This window comes from Dryobates pubescens, chromosome Z, assembly GCF_014839835.1.
Source record: "Dryobates pubescens isolate bDryPub1 chromosome Z, bDryPub1.pri, whole genome shotgun sequence".
NCBI lineage: Eukaryota > Metazoa > Chordata > Aves > Piciformes > Picidae > Dryobates > Dryobates pubescens.
In genome coordinates this window covers 137,578,287-137,600,345 of record NC_071657.1, presented here as the reverse complement: position 1 = coordinate 137,600,345, position 22,059 = coordinate 137,578,287, and the positions used below count along the sequence as shown (strand labels likewise).

Genomic DNA, 22,059 nt, shown 5'->3' with positions numbered 1-22,059 from the left:
GAAAGGAAGGCACACTGAACTACGAAACGACAAGAGAGCCTTAATTCATATGGCCAACCTGTGAATTCCTTCACACACAAAAAAAACCCCAAACAACCCAGAACACCACAACAATTCTACTGAGATTAAAATTGTCAGATTTCACAGGGAACTTGATACACCACTTGGAACTCTCTTCTGGCAGGAAGAGCTTAAGGCTGGGTTTGGGTGCGTTTATAGCTCTGCTCGACAAACTTCGATGTGACCTCTCAAATTATCACACAAGTTGAAAAAAAGAAAGAACAACAAGAAATCAACACCAAAACATTGGGAATCGGAGGCCTTCTTGCCCACCTGGGCTTATTAAGAACAACAAAAGAGGTGTTTCTGTCCCTTGAGATGAACCAACATAAACCTGTGTACGTCAACCCGAGCGAATTAATGCGTTACGTACATTTCCTTCTGGAGGAGCCACTTCGATGAGGGAGGAGCACGAAGATATGTAACCTTGGAAGATTAGCTTTACCTGCTAATAATGCACATACCAAGAGGCTTTAAAAAGAAAACACCAAACAAACAAGTGTTATAAATGCCATTAATGAGTATAGGCACCAGACCAGAACATTTATAAATCCCAAACTGGCATGTCACTCAAACTCTAATCAGTTGAAAGAGGCACTGTGAAAGGTGGCGACGCTGCTATGCAGTTAAGTACTACTACTGTAGAATGAAATAGTGTTGCCTAAATGAATGCTTGCTCTACATTAATTCCCTTTAGTTAGACAAGTACATGAAGTATGCAGGAGAAGAAAGAAAAACCAAAACAACAAAGCAACAAACAACCCAAAAGAACAGTTCCATTAGTCTATAAAAGGCGTAGTGTTAAGAAATGCAAAGTACTTGCATCTTCAATTCTAGAAACTTCACAAAAGGTGCAAATGATTTACTGCTTCCTGGGCTCACATAGGCAGGTCAGTGCTGTTATGTCTCGTTTTCCTAGAAGTACCATCGTCTCGGGGCAGTGCTTTTTGCAAGCTCGACATAGCAGCAGTTCTTTCAATGTCTATCACAGCATACAGCTCTGTGCGCCTGGTTGGGGTCTGGGGCAGTGGGGTGGTGGGGGTTTTTGGAGTCTGAGGGTTGTCAGAGTCACTGCCACCTTCCAAGTCAACCTGTATGTAGTTGAGCTGCCTGTGTTCCAAGCTCGGACGCCTAATGTCAAAGTTAAAGACGGTCGGGGTGCAGTCCCGACGCCGTGGGAACTCTACTTTATGAGCACTTGCTGGTACTGTTACATTCTCTGTGTTGACATAGTTATGCATTGGATCTAGATTATTGTGGTAACCATTCAGAGACGGGGTCTTTGGTCCTAAACTGTCGTCTTCATCTCTGCTCAGCTTGCGGGCTTCCCAAACAGGAGGCAAGGATGGCAGGTTCTCATAGTTCAACAGCGCAGTTCTTCTCTGAGCAGAGTTGTTAATGTTCTGGGTGTCTGAGGTACTGGTTGATGTCAAACGACCTCTCCTGACCCCTGAGGCACTAGGGATTGATAACCTATTGAGATTTTCATACACCAATTTATTACCAGATGGCGTTTCTCTCCGTTCATCACTGTCGTACCCAGTGTCCCACTCAGTGTTGTTTGTGCTGCTGCCGCTAACTTGGTCTCTCCCAAGTTGCTCCAGTTTCTCTCTTTCCATTAACTGCCTTTGAACAGGTGTTGGTCCTAAAACAAACTTGACTCCTTCAGGCTCCAGGAGAACCTGAGCATCTCTGTCATCAGTACACATCTGCTCCTCTTTCACTTTAGCTGTTTCAGGGTTTGAAAGCTTGGATTCCAGTGGCACGTGCACACTTGATCGGTTTTTCCTTTCCTCTTGTACCCCAGTAGTGTTGACATAAGTGTGCACCTGAAAGGGCAAGGAAAAAGTATAAATAAATTCAAACACTGTTTGTGCCCCCCCCCCCAGCTCCAAATTCTTTCCTTCTTAACTCTCTGCTGATTTTCAGGTGTTCTGATTAAAAAAGATCTTGTGATAGCAGCTGTCTAAGAGCTGTGCAAAGGAAGTTCACTGTCCACTTAGAAAACCCCACACAATAAAACAAACAAACCAACCTTTAAACAAAATATCAGAGGCCCACTTGCTGTGCTGCTCAAGCAGTGAGAAGAGAGCTTGGCTTTACTGGAGTAACAGTGCATTCTTTCTTCAAAAGCCAAAGGACAAAGGGTTTGTGCTGCATTGTTGGGTAGGAGCTGTGCTGATTCTCATTTGTCTCTGCCAGCCCAAAGGACAGCTGAGCAGTACTGCAGCATGAGCTGGAGCATGGAGGGCAGGAGTGCTGGCTCAGGAGCAGTCATCTAGCCTTCCCAACTTCTCTGTCAAGCTCTACAAGTGTTATTTACAGCTCATGTGACTCCTACTTTGATTCTTTAAACTCATTTACTCTTCACTAACTCCAACAATATCATCTAGGCTCTTCTGTAGGGGCTCCTAACAAATCATTTCCCACAAGATTCTTCACTGCACTCTGTTGGGGTTACCTTCTCTGGTTTCCAACACTGTTCTGTCACACATGGGAGCCTTCCTAAACTGCATGATGTTTTATTAAACTTGCCTAACATTTTCATCAGCAACCTGAATGATGAGATAGAACACAGCTGCAGGAAGTTTACAGTCTGTCCCAGATCCATAGGGTTTCCACTGAAAGGGATCACAGCAGCCTGGAAAGCTGATTTCAGAGAAACCTCACAAAGTTCAGCAGCAGCAAATGGACAGTCCAGTGTCTGCTATGGAACAATACCAACTGAGCTGAAAACAGCCTTGCAGAAAAGCATGGGGCTCCAGGTGGATGGTAAGTTGAGTAAGAGTCAGTAGTGTGCCTTTGCAGCACTGAAAGCCAAATGTACATTGGTTTGTGTTAGCAAAAGCACAGGTTAAGGAAAAAGATTTATGAGACTGTATCTGGGTGCCCCAGTATGAGGCAGACATCACCATACTGGAGCAAGTCCATGATTAGAGAGGCTGGAGCATGTGACATAGAGAAGCTGAGAGAGTTATGCTTGTTCAGTCTTAAGAGAAGGTCAGGAAACCACCTAAGAGCTGTTTTCAACTATCATAGAATTGTTAGGGTTGGAATGGACCTCAAGGATCAGCCAGTTCCAACCCCCCTGCCATGGCCAGGGACACCCCACACTAGAGCAGGTTGCTCACAGCCACATCCAGCCTGGCCTTCAAAACCTCCAGGGATGAGGCTTCCACCACCTCCCTGGGCAGTCTCTCACCTGTGCCAGTCTCTCACCACCCTCATGGGGAAGAACTTCCTTCTAACATCCAATCTGAATCTACCCCAGGTGGGGCTGGGAAGTCTCCAGAGAAGGAGGCTCCACAACCTCTCTGGGCAGCCTGCTCCAGGGCTCTGCCACCCTCACTATTAAGAAGTTTCTCCTCAAGGTGAGCTGAAACCTTCTCTGTTCAAGTTTGTCTCCATTGTTCCTTCGTCTTATTGCTGTGCACCATCCAACAGAGCTTGGCCCCTCCACTTGACACCCACCCCTCAGATATTGATAGACATTGATCAGCTCCCCCCCCCCAGGCCTCTCCTCTCCAGACTAAACAGCCCTGCTTTTGAGACAGCTGCCACAGAAACATGTTACACCTGATACTGAACACACACCAGTGACAGAAAATGACAAAAAATGACCAAAAACCTCTTGAACTGATGTACAACCCAAGTTATGTGAGGGGACAAAAATACCCACTTGCTCCTCTGCTACAAGTAAGGGATGAGTTGATTCTTCACCGACGGAGGGGAGGCGTGCGCTTCCGACAGAAGGATGCCTGCTGGATGGATGGGATGAAGCATCTCCAAAAGATGGGTATCTTGGATAGCCATTAGGTAAACTTTGTGCATTGAACCCAGGAGCTGGTTTAATTAGAGAACAAGCAAAACCATATTAAAAATAGAGAATTTGACTGTATATGAGCAAGATGCTTTGCATCTTCACTTTCAGAAGAGAAACTATAAATACGTAAACCGGTATTAAATAGCCACAAGGCTTCCTTTTGCTGAGGGGAAGGAAGGGAAAACCCAACTGCAGAGCGCAGCATCCCAGTGTTTACTGGGAAACACATAGAATCAATCAGTCAGGGTTGGAAGGGACCACAAGGCTCATCTAGTTCCAACCCCCCTGCCACGGGCAGGGACACCCCACAGGTCTGAAGCAAGCGGTGAAATCTGAGGTGTAAGACACATCGCAGTCCCTCCAGCTTCTTTCTGCCATTAACATGTCTCCTTCACAAACAGGGACTTATTCCCTTCAGCTTCCATTTCTCTGAAGTCATTAATACCCTGGAACTCCTGCTTTCAAATACCAAGCCATCTGCCTGAGATTAACTAAAAGCCTCTGATATTTTTCTGGAAGGACTTCACTCCACCCACCCCTCCATCCACTCAAGCAGAGGGAAGACTCTGAACCCACTGTAGATGGGATGTTACCATTACCTTTTTCCCTAATAGAAAGGTTGGAACATTGCCAAACACAAACATTTCTCAGAAATGCCACAAGTAAAAACAGGGTGGATGTGTTATAAAGCACTTCAGCAGCTGCATTCCTAGGTGCTCATAACATGCAACAACTAAGTTTCCAAGACTTATTTACAGAATACAGAATCAACCAGGTTGGAAAAGACCTTTGAGATCATCCAGTCCAACCTATCACCCAGCACCATCTCAGCAACTAAACCATTTCTTAAAGCTGAGGAACTGGAGCACAGCAGTTTTGCTCCCAAGGCTTAGGATACTCAAAAGAGGATTCTCAGCAAGTACTTCAAGTGAATGCATTACTGGTAATTAGTCCCTTAGCTTTAAATGAGTTTTCTTTTTAATTAGTCAAAGACTTAATGCAGATTAAGGACTATTTCCAGCTAAGTACCACATCCTGTTCAGGTATGTCATCTGACAGTATAACCACACTTACTGGTAGGTGTTCTAGGAGTTCTTGGAGCTTCCAGCTCAGTCTGATGATTATTCCTTTCTACTACTGGTTCTTCTACCACATTGATACTATTGTTCTGCATTATCTCTTGCAACATATTAAACAGCTCTTCTGCACGGGCACACTTAAAGGCAAAGATTCCTATAAACACACAGAAACAAATCAATCAAAAATCCTTTCACACAAGAAAGAGGTCTTACAATGTTTATAGCTTCAAAAAAAAACCACAACAGGAATCCACCTAACGAGTACCTGTTCAAGAAGCAAAAACATTAAGGAACTTCAATTCCACCAAAACACACAAAATTACTGTGAGAACCTTTGAAGAGTTCATCTCATGGAAAAAAAAATAAGATTCCCATGCATCAGAAGTTAAATTAGAACAGAAAACTGATTCAGTTAAGAGGAGGCAAAAAAAAATATCCCAGTGATTCTGTGAAAACTGAGTTTGGAGTGCCAAATGGTGGGGGGAGTGGGACAGGGAGAGAAAAACAACTAAAACCAAACCACAACACAAGAATTTCACATTAGCTGATCAAAAGGATACCTGTTAAATAAATCTATTTAAAAAAACACCAATAATCAAACAACAACAAAACACGAAGTGAAACTACTGTGGTGCTACAAGGTCATCTTTCTTTAACTCACATTCTAGAGTAGGATACCTGCAGAACAGGAAAGAAAGATCTTAAACACAAGTTCAGCTTCTTTAAAGAAGAGTCAAACGAAAAGCTAGGGAGACAAACTGTGTGAAACAGACAGCAGCGAAGCGATTGCTTCAGGCTAAAGGATAGACACAGAACACAAAGTCAGCAGCAATACCATCTCTGTCGCGGGTGTATTGTGCCGCTTTGCCTGCGAACAGCAGGGGGCGCCCCAACTTACCCTGACCGGCACAGGCGCAGCTTTGGGTTATTCTTCCATTGAAAGCATGAAGTTAAAGTTGACACGCTTGTTAAACGTGGCTGCAGGTGCTCTTATTTTCAAGTGAGTATTACAATCTTAAAACACTCTCTACTAAAACCCTACCTACCTACCCAGCTAGCTCTTTAAGTGCAATTATGTTAATAGGCTGGCAATTACTATCATTATAGATGTCTGTAAGGGTGCAGAACTGTGATAGATCAGAACTACCAGAAATGCTACACATAGCACAAGATCATAAAAAACCAGCTGGGAATCATAGAATTGTCAGAGTTGGAAGGGACATCCAGGATCATCTAGCTCTCAACCCCCTGCCATGGGCAGGGACACCTCACACTAGATCAGTTTGCCCAGAGCCACATTCAGCCTGGCCTTAAAAACTTCCAGGATTGAGACTTCCACCACCTCCCTGGGCAACCTGTGCCAGTGTCTCACCACCCTCATGGGGAAGAACTTCTTGACATTCAACCTAAATCTCCTCTCCTCTAGCTTGGATCCATACCCCCTTGTCCTATCACTACCCAATACCCCAAAAAGTCCCTCACCAAATGGGCTAAGAGGAATGACTGAAAAATTCATAGCTGGCTGGTGCAGTGAATGAAGCTTCATGCTTGCAAAACTGCAGCTGCAGAGCTCCATCTGCTGCATTTCCTCAACTCATGATCCAGCTCAAGTACATGTTCAGATTTCAGTGTAGTTCTGAAAATTCACACACTATATTGAAGACTTAATGGACAAAAAGTGCTGAGACACTGGAACAGGCTGCCCAGGGTGTCAGGGAGTGATAGGATTAGGGGGAATGGATCCAAGCTAGAGGAAGGGAGATTTAGATTAGACATTAGGAAGAAGTTGTTCCCCCTGAGGGTGGTGAGAGACTGGCACAGGTCGCCCAGGGAGGTGGTGGAAGCCTCATCCCTGGAGGTTTTGAAGGCCAGACTGGATCTGGCTCTGGGTTACCTGATCTAGTGTGAGGTGTCCCTGCTGATGGCAGTGGGGAGTTGGAACTGGATGATCTTTGACAATTCTGAGATGAAAGAAAATTTCAAAACCAGTGTGGGCTCACAAGCTTGAACAACCTCCCAATATGTTTCTGAGCATTATGAGGTCTTCAACCCTTTGTTTAAAAAGGATGCTTCCAAACTGCAATGCCTTAAAATCACAGGATGTCAGGGGTTGGAAGGGACCCAAAGAGGTCAAGTCCACCCCCCCTGCCAGAGCAGGACCAAACAATCTAGCTCAGGTCACACAGGAACACATCCAGACAGGCCTTGAAAGGCTCCAGAGGAGACTCCACAACCTCTCTGGGCAGCCTGCTCCAGTGCTCTTGGGACCCTTACAGGGAAGAAGTTCCCCCTTGTGTTGAGGTGAAACCTCCTGTGCTGCAGCTTACATCCTTTGCTTCTTGTCCTATCCCAGGGAGCAAGTGAGCAGAGCCTGTCCCCTCCCTCCTGACCCCCAGCCCTCAGGTATTTATAGACATTTATTAAGTCCTCTCTCAGTCTTCTCCTCTGCAGACTAAAAGAGAAATGTGAGTTGAACCAAATTGGCACTGAAACTGTGAGCAAAACCAACATGATGAAACCTTGATCTGTCATTAAACACATTCACATTGAGTACAATGTGACCTGTCACACAGGAGGGTGACACACCAGCTCCTCCAAGTTTTCTATCTTGAATTATCTGCCAATTAATGCTCCAAAAACATGCCTTCAAGGTTTTTAATGCCTAACAGAAACTGAGTGTTTTCCCATCAGTGCATTCTGACAGCTCACAAGTAGCTATAACTTGAGATTAAATGGAAAACACAAACTAGAATATTGGCTCGTGCCATCAGTAAAAGGTTGCTGGGCAGTGCTCAGAGTATTCTCAAATGAAAAAGCTTCCTGGTCAGCTCACCAAGTGAGATAAAGTTTTGCAGCTGTGCCCACAAAACTCAGTGTAGCTGTCAGGAACAATACTCCATTACAAAAAGGCAGTAGAGGGAACATTTTATGCCAGATTCCTTCTCCCCCCCCCATCCCCCCCCCCCCCCCCCCCCCAGTATTTTACTCTTACATAAGGAAGGCAAGAAACAAAAGAGGGAGGATTGGGTTGCTGCTTAATCTTCTCTAGCAAAACAAAATAAATTAGGAGGGAAGCAGAGAAATTAATTAGACTCTGGAAAATTGTGAAGCTAACAGGCTGAGGAAAAGAGCCTTCAATGTACTATTTCCAATCAAATTGTATTTGACTTGCTTAGAAGCAGCAGTAAATCAAACCTGCAAAGCCCACTGAGGTGATTTTCCTCAGAGCAAAATGTGTAACTTCCTTCCTAGAAGCCTCAAACATCGAGTTTAGCATGGAGTATACAGTAACAGCTACAAGCATCTCCATTTCTCATTCACAGAAAATGGGAATCTCTCTAAATTATTATTAAAAACCCCAAAGGTTAGAATCATAAAATCACAGAATGGTCTGGGTTGGAAGGGACCTCCACAGGTCATCCAGCCCAAACCTCCTTACAGAGAGCAGGGACATCCTCTACTAGATCAGGTTGCCCAGAGCCTTTGGAGCCTGGCCCTGAATATAGAATAGAATACATAGAATAAACCAGGTTGGAAGAGACCTTCAAGATCATCGTGTCCAACCCATCAACCAATCCAACACCACCCAAACAACTAACCCATGGCACCAAGCACCCCATCAAGTCTCCTCCTGAACACCTCCAATGATGGTAACTCCACCACCTCCCCAGGCAGCCCATTCCAATGTGCAATCACTCTCTCTGTATAAAACTTCTTCCTAACACCCAGCCTAAACCTCCCCTGGCGCAGCTTGAGACTGTGTCCTCTTGTTCTGGTACTGGCTGCCTGGGAGAAGAGACCAACCTCTGCCTGTCTACAACCTCCCTTCAGGGAGTTGTAGAGAGTAATAAGGTCACCCCTGAGTCTCCTCCAGGCTAAGCAACCCCAGCTCCCTCAGCCTCTCCTCACAGGGCTGTGCTCCAAGCCCCTCACCAACTTCATTGCCCTTCTCTGGACTCGTTCCAGCAAGTCAACCTCCTTCCTAAACTGAGGGGCCCAGAACTGGACACAGGACTCAAGGTGCGGCCTAACCAGTGCAGTGTACAGGGGCAGAATGACCTCCCTGCTCCTGCTGGCCACACTGTTCCTGATGCAGGCCAGGATGCCATTGGCCCTCTTGGCTGCCTGGGCACACTGCAGGCTCATGTTCAGCCTACCGTCAACCAGCACCCCCAGGTCCCTCTCTGCCTGGCTGCTCTCCAGCCACTCTGACCCCAGCCTGTAGCTCTGCATGGGGTTGCTGTGGCCAATGTGCAGAACCCGGCACTTGGATGTGTTAAATCTCACGCCCTTGGACTCTGTCCAGCCTGTCAAGGTCCCTCTGCAGAGCCTCTCTGCCCTCCAGGGATCACAGTATCACCAAGGTTGGAAGAGACCCCAAGGATCATCAAGTCCAACCTGTCCCAACAGACCAGATGAGGCCCCAACCACTGCTCCAGGCAACCTGTTCCAGGGTTGCACTATTCTGATGGTAGAGAACTTCTCCTGGGAGAACCACCTTCAAAATAGTCTTTTCAATTGCATTTTATTAGTATCTATTTTATATGCTTAGAGGCAGCAAAAAAATCAATGGAAGGGGTTTTTTAAAATGAAATAATTACTTTCTGCTTAGAAGCTTCAAAAATTGAGTGCAGTACAGAGCAACACTTAAATCTCCATTTCCCATGCAAAGATGAGCTGAGAATGCCTCTGAATTATTACTTCAAAACCCCAAGGTTGCCTGCCCTTACCTCTGCTCGGACCATGTACATGGACCAGCTTTATTTACAACCCAGCTTTATTTCCAAGCAAATTCTTTCATCTTCCCAATTTATTTTAAACAGTAAAATTGCAACTGATAAACAATTTTTGCTTAAACCACTATCAGATGCTAGAACCCATAAGAAAACAAAAATACAACTTGATTTCATAAGGTATCAACACCAACCATGAGTTCCAGTTACATCACAGCAGAAAGATGCAAACCACCACACTGAGCCCTCAGCCAACAGAGCTATTTTCTTGGGGACTGATAGAGTAAAGCCTAAGTTTCACTGGGAGCCAACTTTGGCCAAGGCAGGCATGATCTGGGAACTGGAAGGGTACCCATCCTATTCCAATTAAAGCCAAACATAACTAAGCACAGCTTTATACAAGTATGTGCCCAGACTTGGGAATGGCATGGATGTAAACGTGAAAGTGGTATTTGATTTCAGAAGGGGATGAAACACAACTGTGTTGCAGAAGACAATAGGAACAGCTGGTTCACACCAGTGCTCCAATCTCTCAAAAGTCTAAAAATAGAGGATTCCCTGCCTTCTGAGATTTCTCTAGAGTTCATAGAATCAACTAGGCTGGAAAAGACCTCCGAGCTCAAGTCCAACCTATTACCTAATACCTCATGACAACTAATCCATGGCTCCAAGTGCCACATCCAATCCTATTTTGAACACCTCCAGTGATGGTGACTCCACTACCTCTCCAGGCAGCACATTCCAATGGCCAATCTCTCTTGCTGGGAAGAGCCTTCCCCTCACCTCCAGCCTAAACCTGCCCTGGCACAGCTTGAGACTGTGTCCTCTTGTTCTGCCACTGATTGCCTGGGAGAAGAGACCAACCCCCACCTGGCTACAACCTCCCTTCAGGTAACTGTAGAGAGCAATAAGGTCTCCCCTGAGCCTCCTCTTCTCCAGGTTCCACTGCTCCTCTCTGAAAGTCAGCCTCTGCGGCAGAAGGATGTTCCTACCCAAACCATCTCCTAGGATGACCAGATGCATCCACAGATGCAAGCATCTAGTGCTCCAGACTTAAAATGCCCCAAACTGTGCAACTCAAATCCTCGTTTTACCGTAAGACCATTCCTCACAAGGTGTTGGGGTTTCCCCCCCCCTACAGAAAACACCCTCACAAGTTTAACTATAGCCTTTACAACCCTTGCCAAAGGACAGGCTAGGCTGCTTCTTTTCAAACATCCAACAGTTTTACACACAAGAACTCCAAATACCTTGTCCAGTTTGACACCTTCGGCCACTTTCAAAGGAGAAGAGATTGGAGTCATAGCCGTAGCGCCGGAGACAGAGGTAGTGCCATTTGACAGAGTCCCTCTTACGGGTGTACAAAATCAGTTCTGTGTCTGTAAGCTCCATTATGCCAGAACCCAGCTCATTGCCATCATCATCCACATTAATAACCTAGAAAACAGAAGTTAAATTGCATTAGGTGAGTACTTTTTTGACCGCCACAGCATCGCAGGACCTCCGCAGATCTTTGAGTCCAACCGCCCTGCCAAGAGCAGGGCCACAGAATCAGTAAGGTTGGAAAAGCTCTCAGAGATCAAGTCCAATCTATCACCCAGCACCATCTAATCAACTAAACCATGGCACCAAGTGCCTCATCCAGGCTCTTCCTAAACAGCTCCAGTGATGGTGACTCCACCACCTCCCTGGGCAGCATATTCCAATGCCTAACAACTCTCTCAGTGAAGAACTTTCTCCTCACCTCCAGCCTAAACTTCCCCTGGCACAGCTTGAAACTTTATCCTCTTGTTCTGGTGCTGGCTGCCCAGGAGAAGAGACCAATCCCCACCTGCCTAGAACCACCCTTCAGGTAGTTGTAGACAGCAATAAGCTCTCCCCTGAGCCTTCTCTTCTCCAGGCTAAACAACCCCAGCTCCCTCAGCCTCTCCTCATAGGACTTGTGCCCAAGACCTCTCCCCAGCCTCACTGCCCTTCTCTGGACATGTTCAAGCATCTCAAAATCCTTCTTAAATTGAGGGGCCCAGAACTGTGCACAGTACTCAAGGTGTGGCCTAACCAGTGCTGAGTACAGGACACAGGAACACATCCAGACAGGGCTGGAACATCTCCAGAGAAGAAGACTCCACCACCTCTCTGGGCAGCCTGTTCCAGTGCTCTGGGACCCTTACAATAAAGAAGTTCTTCCTCACACTGAGGTGGAACTTCCTTTGCTGTACTTTCCCTCCATTGCCCCTTGTCCTATCACAGGGTGCAAGGACACTACTAGTAATAAACTTAATACTTCTCTGATGCACTCTATCTGCTCTATCATATTAGTTATGATCCTCAAGGTAAAAGTTTGGGGGGGGATGTGGGGGGTAAAAATACCACCACACTAAAAACTGGCTCTCTCAACTCAGAATTAAAAGAGAGTATGTTTGAAAGCAATGTGAATGAGTCTGCATGACACTATTACAAAATCCCATGAAATATTTAACATAGATAAGATTAATATTTTCTGGTTTTTCCTCAACTGTCTTTATGTGCCTGTGGCAGTATTTCCACTCAGATAACTGCATCCAGTTCTGGACTCCCCATTTCAAGAGGGACTTCAGAGAGTCCAAGGGAGGGCTCCAAGGATGCTGAAGGGACTGCAGCACTGCCTGGGGAGGAGAGGCTGAGAGCCCTGGGGCTGTTTAGTCTGGAGAGGAGAAGACTGAGAGGGGATCTGATCAATGTCTATCAATAGCTGAGGGCTGGGGGTCAGGAAGGAAGGGACAGGGACAGCCTCTGCTCACTTGTGCCCTGGGATAGGAAAGGGACAATAGATGGAAACTACAGCACAGGAGGTTCCACCTCAACATGAGGAAGAACTTCTTTGCTATAAGGGTCCCAGAGCCCTGGAGCAGGCTGCCCAGAGAGGTTGTGGAATCTCCTTCTCTGGAGCCTTCCCAGCCCTGTCTGGATGTGTTCCTGTGTGACCTGTGCTGGATTCTATGCTCCTGCTCTGGCAGGGGGTTGGACTGGAAGATCTCCAGAGGTCCCTTCCAACCCCTAACATCCTGTGAACCTGTAATAGTAGGTTTTTTCCACTCTAACTGGCTTTCTGGGCCTGTCTGTGTTTTCACACTCAGATAAGGTGTCCCTCAGACAATTGAATTGTTCAGAGAGCCATTTTTGTTTTTTAAAAACCAGCAATTTGCTTTGTCACATAACCCCACCCACAGTGGGGAAAAGGAATGAGAAATAAGGGGCTCCAAGATGAAGCCTCCCTCAAACACCTGTATTGCCTTGCACCATGCTGAATCACCAGACTGGTTTAGATTGATTTTTTCCCTGACATCTTAAAGTCAGAAACCAATTCAAATAGTCTCTGGCTACCTTGCAGGAAAACATGTGTGTAAAGCTTAAACTCTTATTCTTTCTGCTTTTCAACCAGTTTGAGGTAATCTAGATCCTTTATGGGACTCAGACAATGTGTATTTTCCTCCACAGGTATTTTTATCCCACCATGCTGCTTTGAGTGGGATTCCTTCTTACTGCCAACCCCCCCAAATCTTCCCTATGGTACCAATTAATATCACTCCTTAAAGAGACATTTTCAACTTGAAATTTAGCCAGCTGAAAAGAATTAGGAATAGTTTCATCTGTCACTGAGGCTTATGCCAACTTTCTTCATTTTACAAATTACTTTCTTTCATCTTCCCCCCTGCTGCTCCACCAGCAACCCACACAAACAACAGAGAAATCCTACAAGGAGAAAAATAGGAACACAAAGTGATGTCAAATGCATAAAAAGCAGGGAGACAGAGAACTATTTGATTCCTCATCTTTTTGCACTGATATTAAACACTTCCAGAAATTCCCATGGCTTCAAAGCTCTCTGCCCTGAGGCAACAGATGAGTCATTTTTTCGCTCTGGAAGCATTACATTCCTTTGTCGACTCACAGAGGCAGTTTGGGGCACAGAAGCCAATCTGACTGTGTGTGACTATGCAAAGGTATGTTTACCTAAATTCCCTGACTTCAGCAGCTTCATGGTAAGCAGGTGAAGCACATGAACAAGTGTTCACAAGCTTACAGATTCCAGGGATGTAAATGACAGAAGCATGTTTATAAATAAAGTTTCTTTGAAGTTCAGGACAAAAGTTCTCCAAGAGCTATAATCAGCTAGTAATCCCCAAATGAAATGAAGCAGTCCTACAATTCTCCATTGCTGACCTTGCATCCAAGTTCCTAATCACACTTCTGCAACAGTTTTTCCCTTATGCTTACAACTTGCTTCCTAAATTCCATAACCTCCCAGGGTCAGTGTTTACTTGGGCCCTACCAGCTGAAGTGGTGATGGATCAAAAAGAACAGGGCCTCTTCTGCTTCCTGATGATCTAAGCTGTCAGAAAACAGCCTACCCTGTCTAGAAAAACCCTCTCACTGCTGCTAAGAGAGCAGGTCTCAAAGGAGCAAGAGAAACTTGTAGCCACAGACACCTGCGACTCTGCAGGGCTTTAAATGTTCGGTAATTCTCACCCTATTCTCATTCAAATGCTTTCCCTTCACAGACCTAGCTCTGCAAGGAAGCACCAAAACAATTCACAGCACAGCATGCCAGTTGCTTACCTTAAACTTGTTTCGATGGTTATCTGGGACAGTTTCTTTATCTGGACAGCTACAACAGCTACCCATGACTTCTTCAGAACACCATGTGATCTCTGAAAGGGAGGGGGGGGAAACCCAACAAAAATGAGCATTTAGTCGAAGTGAAAATCGAGTATTATCAACAAGACAACCAAGAACAATTGCTCTTTGAGATTACAGTTCTTCATGATGAATTTTGCAGTCCAAAGTTGAAAGGAAAAACCCCAACAACATAAATATTCCAAGTATTTTTTAACAGCTACATTAGATTTGGCACTGAGGAGTGGCTACACTGAGCTGTTAAAGCCTTACCAATAACTCAGCTGGAGGTTACTACCAAACAGAACTATTTGATTTGTCACTTTAATTCCCATGGCAGCAGCTTGGGGGAAAACAAAACCCAACAAACTTACTGGGTATGATTCTCACCTCCTGAACCAGGGTCTTTACACAAGGCACTACCTGGATTCCAGTTCTGTCTGACTGAGCACTCCCTGGCACAGCCCTAGCGACGCCCATACAAGCCCTGGGCTGTAGGAGTTCACCAGGCACAGGCAACACAAAGAGCCCACATGGCAATCCTGAAAGGCTGCCCTGGCTTCAACAGCTCCAGGGCTGGCTGGCAACAGAGGGTGGAGGCATTCCAGGCCTAGAGGCAGCCCTGTGCTGGCAGCTGTGCAGCGAAGCTCTCTGCTTCCACTTTGACACACTTCCCATATAGCAATGTACCTAAAGCTAGGCAACTGAAGTCAGAGGAAGGGAAAAAACCTCACCACATTCACACAAGTATTTTATAACTTGCTTTTTTGATTTCACAGTATCATAGTATCAGTCAGGGTTGGAAGGGACCACAAGGATCATCTAGTGCCAAACCCCCTGCCATGGGCAGGGACACCCCACACTAGATCAGGCTGGCCAGAGCCTCGTCCAGCCTGGCCTTAAACACCTCCAGGGACAGGGCCTCAACCACCTCCCGGGACAACCCATTCCAGGGCTTCTTCTCATGGTGAAGAACTTCCTCCTCACCTCCAGCCTGAATCTCCCCACCTCCACCTTCATTCCATTCCCCCTAGTCCTATCACTACCTGAGATCCTGAGAAGTCCCTCCCCAGCTTTCTTGTAGCCCCCTTCAGATCCTGGAAGGCCACAATGAGGTCACCTCAGAGCCTTCTCTTCTCCAGACTGAACAGCCCCAACTCCTTCAGTTCTATCATTAAGTTCTCTTTGGATTAGTTTGTGTTGCACCATTGAATGTGTTAAAGGCTAATAAAATACTCAGCTAACATGGAACAGGATGGATGGAGCAGGATGGTTGAGTTATGGGAAGTGAAAATAAGTAATTGACAATTTTGATATTTTCATGTAAAGCCTCTTCTCTGTTTGGTAAAACCCTGGAAGAGAGACAGAAAGCCAACAAGAGGGGAGTCAAGAAGATGAGAGAATTGGATGACTTTTCCTATGAAAAGGGGAGGGGGAAAAACAAATCTGATGTCACCTTAAGACAACTGGGACTTGCTTTCTGGAGAGGGATTTGTATTGGCATCTGTGGTAGTTTTAGGCTGTGCCTTTAAAACTGTGTTACAGATTTTGAGCAGTAAAATAGAAGAAGGTAAATGAATCACTGCTGGGTGTGAAAAGGAAAACCAAAGTTAATTCTAAACAATTTCACTGAAGAAATATCTGCTGTAAGAGTGGCTGTACCAAAACAATCTTCCCTCTTCTGACCAGTGACGCTGGGGAGGGGTCTGGAGCACAGCCCTGTGAGGAGAGGCTGAGGGAGCTGGGGTTGCTTAGCCTGGAGAAGAGGAGGCTCAGGGGAGACCTTGCTGCTCTCTACAGCTCCCTAAAGGGAGGTTGTAGACAGGTGGGGGTTGGTCTCTTCTCCCAGGCACCCAGCACCAGAACAAGAGGACACAGTCTCAAGCTGTGCTGGGGGAAGTTTAGGCTGGAGGTGAGGAGAAAGTTCTTCCCAGAAAGAGGAATCTGCCATTGGGATGTGCTGCCCAGGGAGGTGGTGGAGTCGCCATCACTGGAGGTGTTCAAAAAGGGATTGGATGTGGCACTTGGAGCCATGGTTTAGTTGTCAGGAGGTGTTAGGTATTAGGTTGGACTTGATGATCTCTGAGGTCTTTTCCAACCTTGCTGATTCTACGACCTCTGCTCACTTTGTGCTCTGAAGGGATGCTAATCTGCTTGGCTCCATTGTTTTGGTGAAGTCTAATCACTACTTTTTCTCTGCTCCTTTCTCCCTTTTGGGCAGGGGGCTGGGGGGGGGGGGGCGGCAGGTGGGTTCTTGTGTTGTTTGTTGATTGTAAATCTCTGTAAATATTGTAAATCCTGTATGTTTTGTACATACTCATTGCATTCCATTGTAGATTGTAGTATTGCCTGTAAATACAGCTTTCATTTGCTTCCAACTGAGTTAGTCTGGCAAAAGTAATGTTGGGGGAAAATTTCAACCCACCACAGCACGCAGCAGTAGTATCCAAGTAGCACTTCAGTCTCCTGAGAAAGTAAGATGCAAAGAATACAATAGAGAGCACCTAACTCTTCCTCTCTTCTTGACCAGAAAAGCCACTCAAAAGCAATGCTGCCTGTCATGCAATGATTGGAACCTGCTGCTGCTGTTACTCATACCATGCTGCAGCCATGCCAGCCTCACAAATGAAAGTGCTGACTGGAGCAAAGTATGATGAGGCTTGAAGTTCAGCTTGCTGCATGGGAGGCTTCCTGTTCCAGTTGCTGGTTCTGGGTTCTTGGGGGCTGGCATGGTGGTGGGAAAGCTAGCAGCTGCTTTGGGTTTTCTGTTTCAGGCTGGGTTTCCTCCTCTCCCCCCATGTATTTCACTGTGCTGCTTCTACAAATAGGCTAAGCTAAGGTAATCCTGCATTATATTACTAATTAGATTATTAGCCAAGATAATTCCACATTGTGCTTATGATAGACAGGGGAAGGTGATGTTACTGTAGGGGTCAGCTACAGGCCACCTGACCAGCAGGACCAAGCAGATGAGGCACTCCACAGGCAAAGAGAAGTGGCTTGATGTTCACAGGCCCTGGTCCTCATGGGGGAATTTCAACCACCCTGACATCTGCTGGAGGGACAACACAGCAAGGCACCAACAATCCAGGATGCTCCTGGAATGCATAGATGACAGCTTCCTCCTCCCAATGGTAGGGGAACCAACAAGATGCTATGCTGGACCTTGTTCTCACCAATAGAGAAGGGCTGGTCACCAGTGTGAGGCTCAGGGATAACCTTGGCTGCAGTGACCAGGAAGCAACAGAATTAAAGATCCTCAGTGCACCTGGGAGGATGTATCCCAAGCTTGCAACCCTGGATTTTAGGCATGCAGACTGATCACTTCAGGGATCTGCTGGCCAAAGTATCCCAGGACAATGCCCTACAGGGAGGTTAGCTGCTGAAATAATCACCTTTAAATTAACATTTCTGGGGGGAAAAAAATTCCATCAGTAGGCACAAGATTATTTACTTCCATGTATTTCAGTGTGTTTGGAAACAAAGCCAGCTGTTAACAAAGGCCTGCCACAGAATCAGGGAGTGGTAGGGGTTGGAAAGGACCTCTGAAGATCATCCAGCCCAACTCTCCTAGAGTATCCCTCCTACCCTTTTTCTGAATCAGAATTTATTGAGTCAGGCTGCAAAATTAGGCATGGATCATGGAATTATCTTTCTAGAATGACAGAGTTTAATATATTTTGTAAGGCAGCTTGTCTTTGAGTCATGAATTTACTTCAGTGTTTCCACTACCTGCACTTCAGACAAAGACTAACTTTTGCTGAGCAACAGTACTGAAATAGCCAAACCCTTCCCACAAATGCAGTGGATTTTAAATGGTTCTTATGCCAGTGATTTTTAGTCATGCTTCAATTTCATGTAATCATTTCATTTCTTATGTCAACAGACAGAAGACCTTCTTTTCAAAATAAGGTAGCTTCAAACCCCAAATCCATCAGTTCCCATACGATGGTTTGATTTTTATGTACAGTACAAACAACAATATGCCCTTAAAGACGCTGACTTGGTCTGATGGAAGGTGTCCCTGCCCATGGTAAGGGTGTTGGAACTAGATCACAGAGATGCAGAATCACCAGGCTTGGAAGGGGCCTCTAGAGTTCATCTGGTTTAACTCCCCTGTCTTCCCCCTCACCCACAGCCCTTCATCTTCTCAAAGCAGCTCCTGCTTTCCTACCACCCCTCTCCTTCATCTACCCAAAGCAGCTCCTGCTCCCTCTACACCATCCTTCACCCTGCCTAAATAGCTCCTGATCCACCACTACCCTTTTTGCACCCTTCCCAGAGCCAGGGGCAAGACCCTCACCAGCCAAGATACCACCCAGAGGAGCTCAGCCCCAGTGAGGAGCCCCAGCCAGCACCCAGGGAGGATATTGGAGTAGTCATCAAGCCTGGTCCTAACAGCCGGGGGGCCACCAGGCCCCCCGGCCTTTGTTGTCACCACCACCAGCACCCAGTGTGCACCAGAGGCACTCACCAGGGATGAGAGGAGGATCCTCAGCCCACATGGGCTCAGCTTGGGGCTGCTGCCTTTCCTGGCAGGGATTAAAAAGGGGAGTGGGTGGGGAGGGCCAAGTGGCCACACCTGGGGTGGGAGGAGACTCCAACAGAGCCCAGGTGCTGTGGGGTTTGAGGGGAAAAAGGGCAGGTGAGGGACTTCAAGGGTGTCAGGGAGTGATAGGACTGGGGGGAATGGAGCAAAACTAGAAATGGGGAGATTCAGATTGGATGTTAGGAAGAAGTTCTTCCCTGTGAGGGTGGTGAGAGCCTGGCACAGGTTGCCCAGGGAGGTGGTGGAAGCCTCATCCCTGGAGGTTTTTGCACCCAGGATGGATGTGGCTCTGGACAACCTGATCTAGTGTGAGGTGTCCTTGGCTCATGGCAGGGGGGGGTTGAACTGCATAATCTTTGAGGTCTCTTCCAACCCTGACAATTCTGTGATTAAACTCTTCTCTCTTTATCTCAGCCCTGAGTTTTGTGTGCCTCACTTTTGTGCTGGGGAAGCAGGCGGTTCAGGCATTCAAATCTGTGTAAATCCAACCACAAACCCCTCCAGCAGTGAAACCCAGAACTTAACAGAAAGGCTGACAGCATGGCTTGGATCAGTCCAGTCAGAAAGAGGCAGTGCCACATGTACAGCCAAACCCATGGATTCTAGAATGTAATTTCTGGCCATAACATGAAACATGCTTTATTTTGAAAGAGCTTTTTTTCCCCCAACTCAGCATAAAGCTGAGTCTCAAGCTGTGCCAGGGGAGGTTTAGGCTTGAGGTGAGGAGAGAGTTCTTCACAGAAAGAGTAATTGGCCATTGGAATGTGCTGCCCAGGGAGGTGGTGGAGTCACCATCCCTGGAAGTGTTTAAGAAGAGACTGGATGAGGCACTTGGTGCCATGGTTTAGTTGATGAGACGGTGTTGGGTGATAGGTTGGACTGGATGATCTCTGAGGTCTTTTTCAACCTGGTTAATTCTATTCTATTCTACAGTAATGTTGAGATGCTGATCTTGTAAGCCAACTGATGCTACCATATTTACCCTGAGAAGTCAGTGCTAAGAATAGCATCAGGTGACAGGAGCTGCAAAGGAGATCAACAATGATTATATACATTTGCAGGATCAAAGTCTGGTCCCTACAGCAGTTATAGTTGTGGACACTTCTAGCACCCTTCAGGCACAGATCCTTGCACTTAATAAAGCCCAGTCTCAGACCTCCCCAAATGCTTCAACAAAGTGGAAACAGAAGTAGAGAGCAGCAGAATACAGGATTATGGGATGGAATAACACAATTTCTTCATGTTGTTATAACATCATGACCTTCTTTGCATTCAGCATGACATGACTGGCAAAACTCAAAACCACTCACCTAGATTTGGCCATTAATATTCCCAGCCTCTGCTGCAGCATCAGGGCTTCTGTCATACTCAAAGTGTCATACTGTCTTGCCACAGAACTGATCATTTGACCTAGAACTAGAAGAATACATCCAAAGGTAAATTTTCCTTGGTTTTAAGATGTCAGTTAGCAAACTAACAAAGATACTTTTTTTCTAGTATTGTTTTGGAAGTATGATATCAAGTGAGGTCTTCAAAGCTAGGCTGGATCTTCAGTGGAGTTTTAGACAACAAACCAATCTCTTTGAAATTCCACAGCATTTCAGTGTCTGTCTGGGTCTTGGAAGAACAACATCTGAGGTCCTTTTCTGCAATGTAGCCTGGCACACTGGGGACTCCACTCATTCTCCACTCACTCCTTAGCCAATTTAGTGGATGGAAATGACAGAGGTAAAGCTTCTATCACCCCTAGCACACACCCCAATGGACCACAGCAGACAAACAGAAAAACACATTCAGCTTACTTTGCTTAACTCCTTGCATATCCTACTGAGTATCACAGAACCACAGAATTTCAGGGACTGGAAGGGACCTCCAAAGCTCATCCAGTCCAAACCCCCTGCCAGAGCAGGAGCACCTACACCAGATCACACAGGAACACATCCAGGTGAGTTTTAAGCATCTCCAGAGAGGGAGACTCCACAGCCCCCTTGGGCAGCCTCTTCCAGGGCTCTGTCACCCTCACAGGGAAGAACTTTTTCTTCATGTTTCCATGGCACTTCCTGTGCCTCAGCTTCCACCACTGCCCCTTGTGCTGGCATTGGGCATCCCCCAGCAGAGCCTGGCTCCAGCCTCTGGGCACTCAACCCTGCACATCTTTATCACCAGCAATGAGGTCACCTCTCAGGCTCTTCCTCTCCAAGCTCCAGAGCCCTCAGCTCCCTCAGGCTCTCCTCATGAGGAAGATGTTTCACTCCCTTCAGCATTTTTGTGGCTCTGTGCTGGACTCTTTCAAGCAGGTCCCTGAGGTCCTTCTTGACCTGAGGGGCCCAGAACTGGATACAATATTCAATTTATACCAATACTAACCTTAAATTGCCTGTTTCACTTTCCTGCCACCTCTCAGACTACTCTCATCGCTTCCATCAGGCTAACAGTTAGCAGCCTCCATTCTCATTTTGTCAAACTGCCAAATGAGCATTTGGTGCTTCCTTCCAACCTGTCACCCAAAGGTGTCCCTTTAGAAAGGTCTTGGGAAATGACCACAAAATACTCCTTCTTACTATTCCCCTCCCTGTAGATTTCCTATTGGCTGTCAGAATTTACTACTTACTGTCAGAAACAGGATGCTGGACAAATTGGTGCTTCATATCTGAACCAATAAAGCAACTCTATTTAACATAAATAGATGACAGAATACAGAATAGAATACAGAACTAACCAGGTTGGAAAAGACCTCTGAGGTCACTGAGTCCAACCTATCACCCAACACCATCTCATCAGCTAAACCATGGCACCAAGTGCCTCATCCAGGCTCTTTTTAAACACTTCCACTGATGGTGACTCCACCACCTCCCTGGGCAGCACATTCCAATGGCCAATCTCTCTGACTGGGAAGAATTTCTTCCCCACATCCAACCTAAACCTCCCCTGGCACAGCTTGAGACTGTGTCCTCTTGTTCTGGTGCTGGTTGCCTGGGAGAAGAGACCAACCCCCACCTGGCTACAACCTCCCTTCAGGTAGCTGCAGTAAGGTCTCTCCTGAGCCTCCTCTTCTCCAGGCTAAACACCCCCAGCTCCCTCAGCCTCTCTTCACGTGGCCTCAGCAGAACTTTTTGAGTGCACTGACAACAGACATTAAAAAAAAGGAAATAATTAACA

At 46.3% G+C, this 22,059-nt stretch overlaps 1 protein-coding gene across 1 annotated transcript in view; it reads right to left on the bottom strand.

Annotated features, from left to right (window-relative positions):
- Positions 1-479: 479 nt before the first annotated feature.
- The window catches only part of FRS2 (fibroblast growth factor receptor substrate 2), a 68,036-nt gene continuing 46,456 nt past the window's right edge, over positions 480-22,059 (bottom strand). Inside the window, exons 3-8 of the mRNA XM_054178697.1 lie at positions 20,211-20,316; positions 14,295-14,386; positions 10,946-11,132; positions 4,958-5,116; positions 3,740-3,903; positions 480-1,889 (exon numbers count right to left, since the gene is read on the bottom strand). Coding sequence (XP_054034672.1) covers positions 939-1,889; positions 3,740-3,903; positions 4,958-5,116; positions 10,946-11,132; positions 14,295-14,360 — 1,527 coding nt within the window. The 5' untranslated portion in view covers positions 14,361-14,386; positions 20,211-20,316 and the 3' untranslated portion in view covers positions 480-938. The remainder of the gene's footprint in view (positions 1,890-3,739; positions 3,904-4,957; positions 5,117-10,945; positions 11,133-14,294; positions 14,387-20,210; positions 20,317-22,059) is intronic.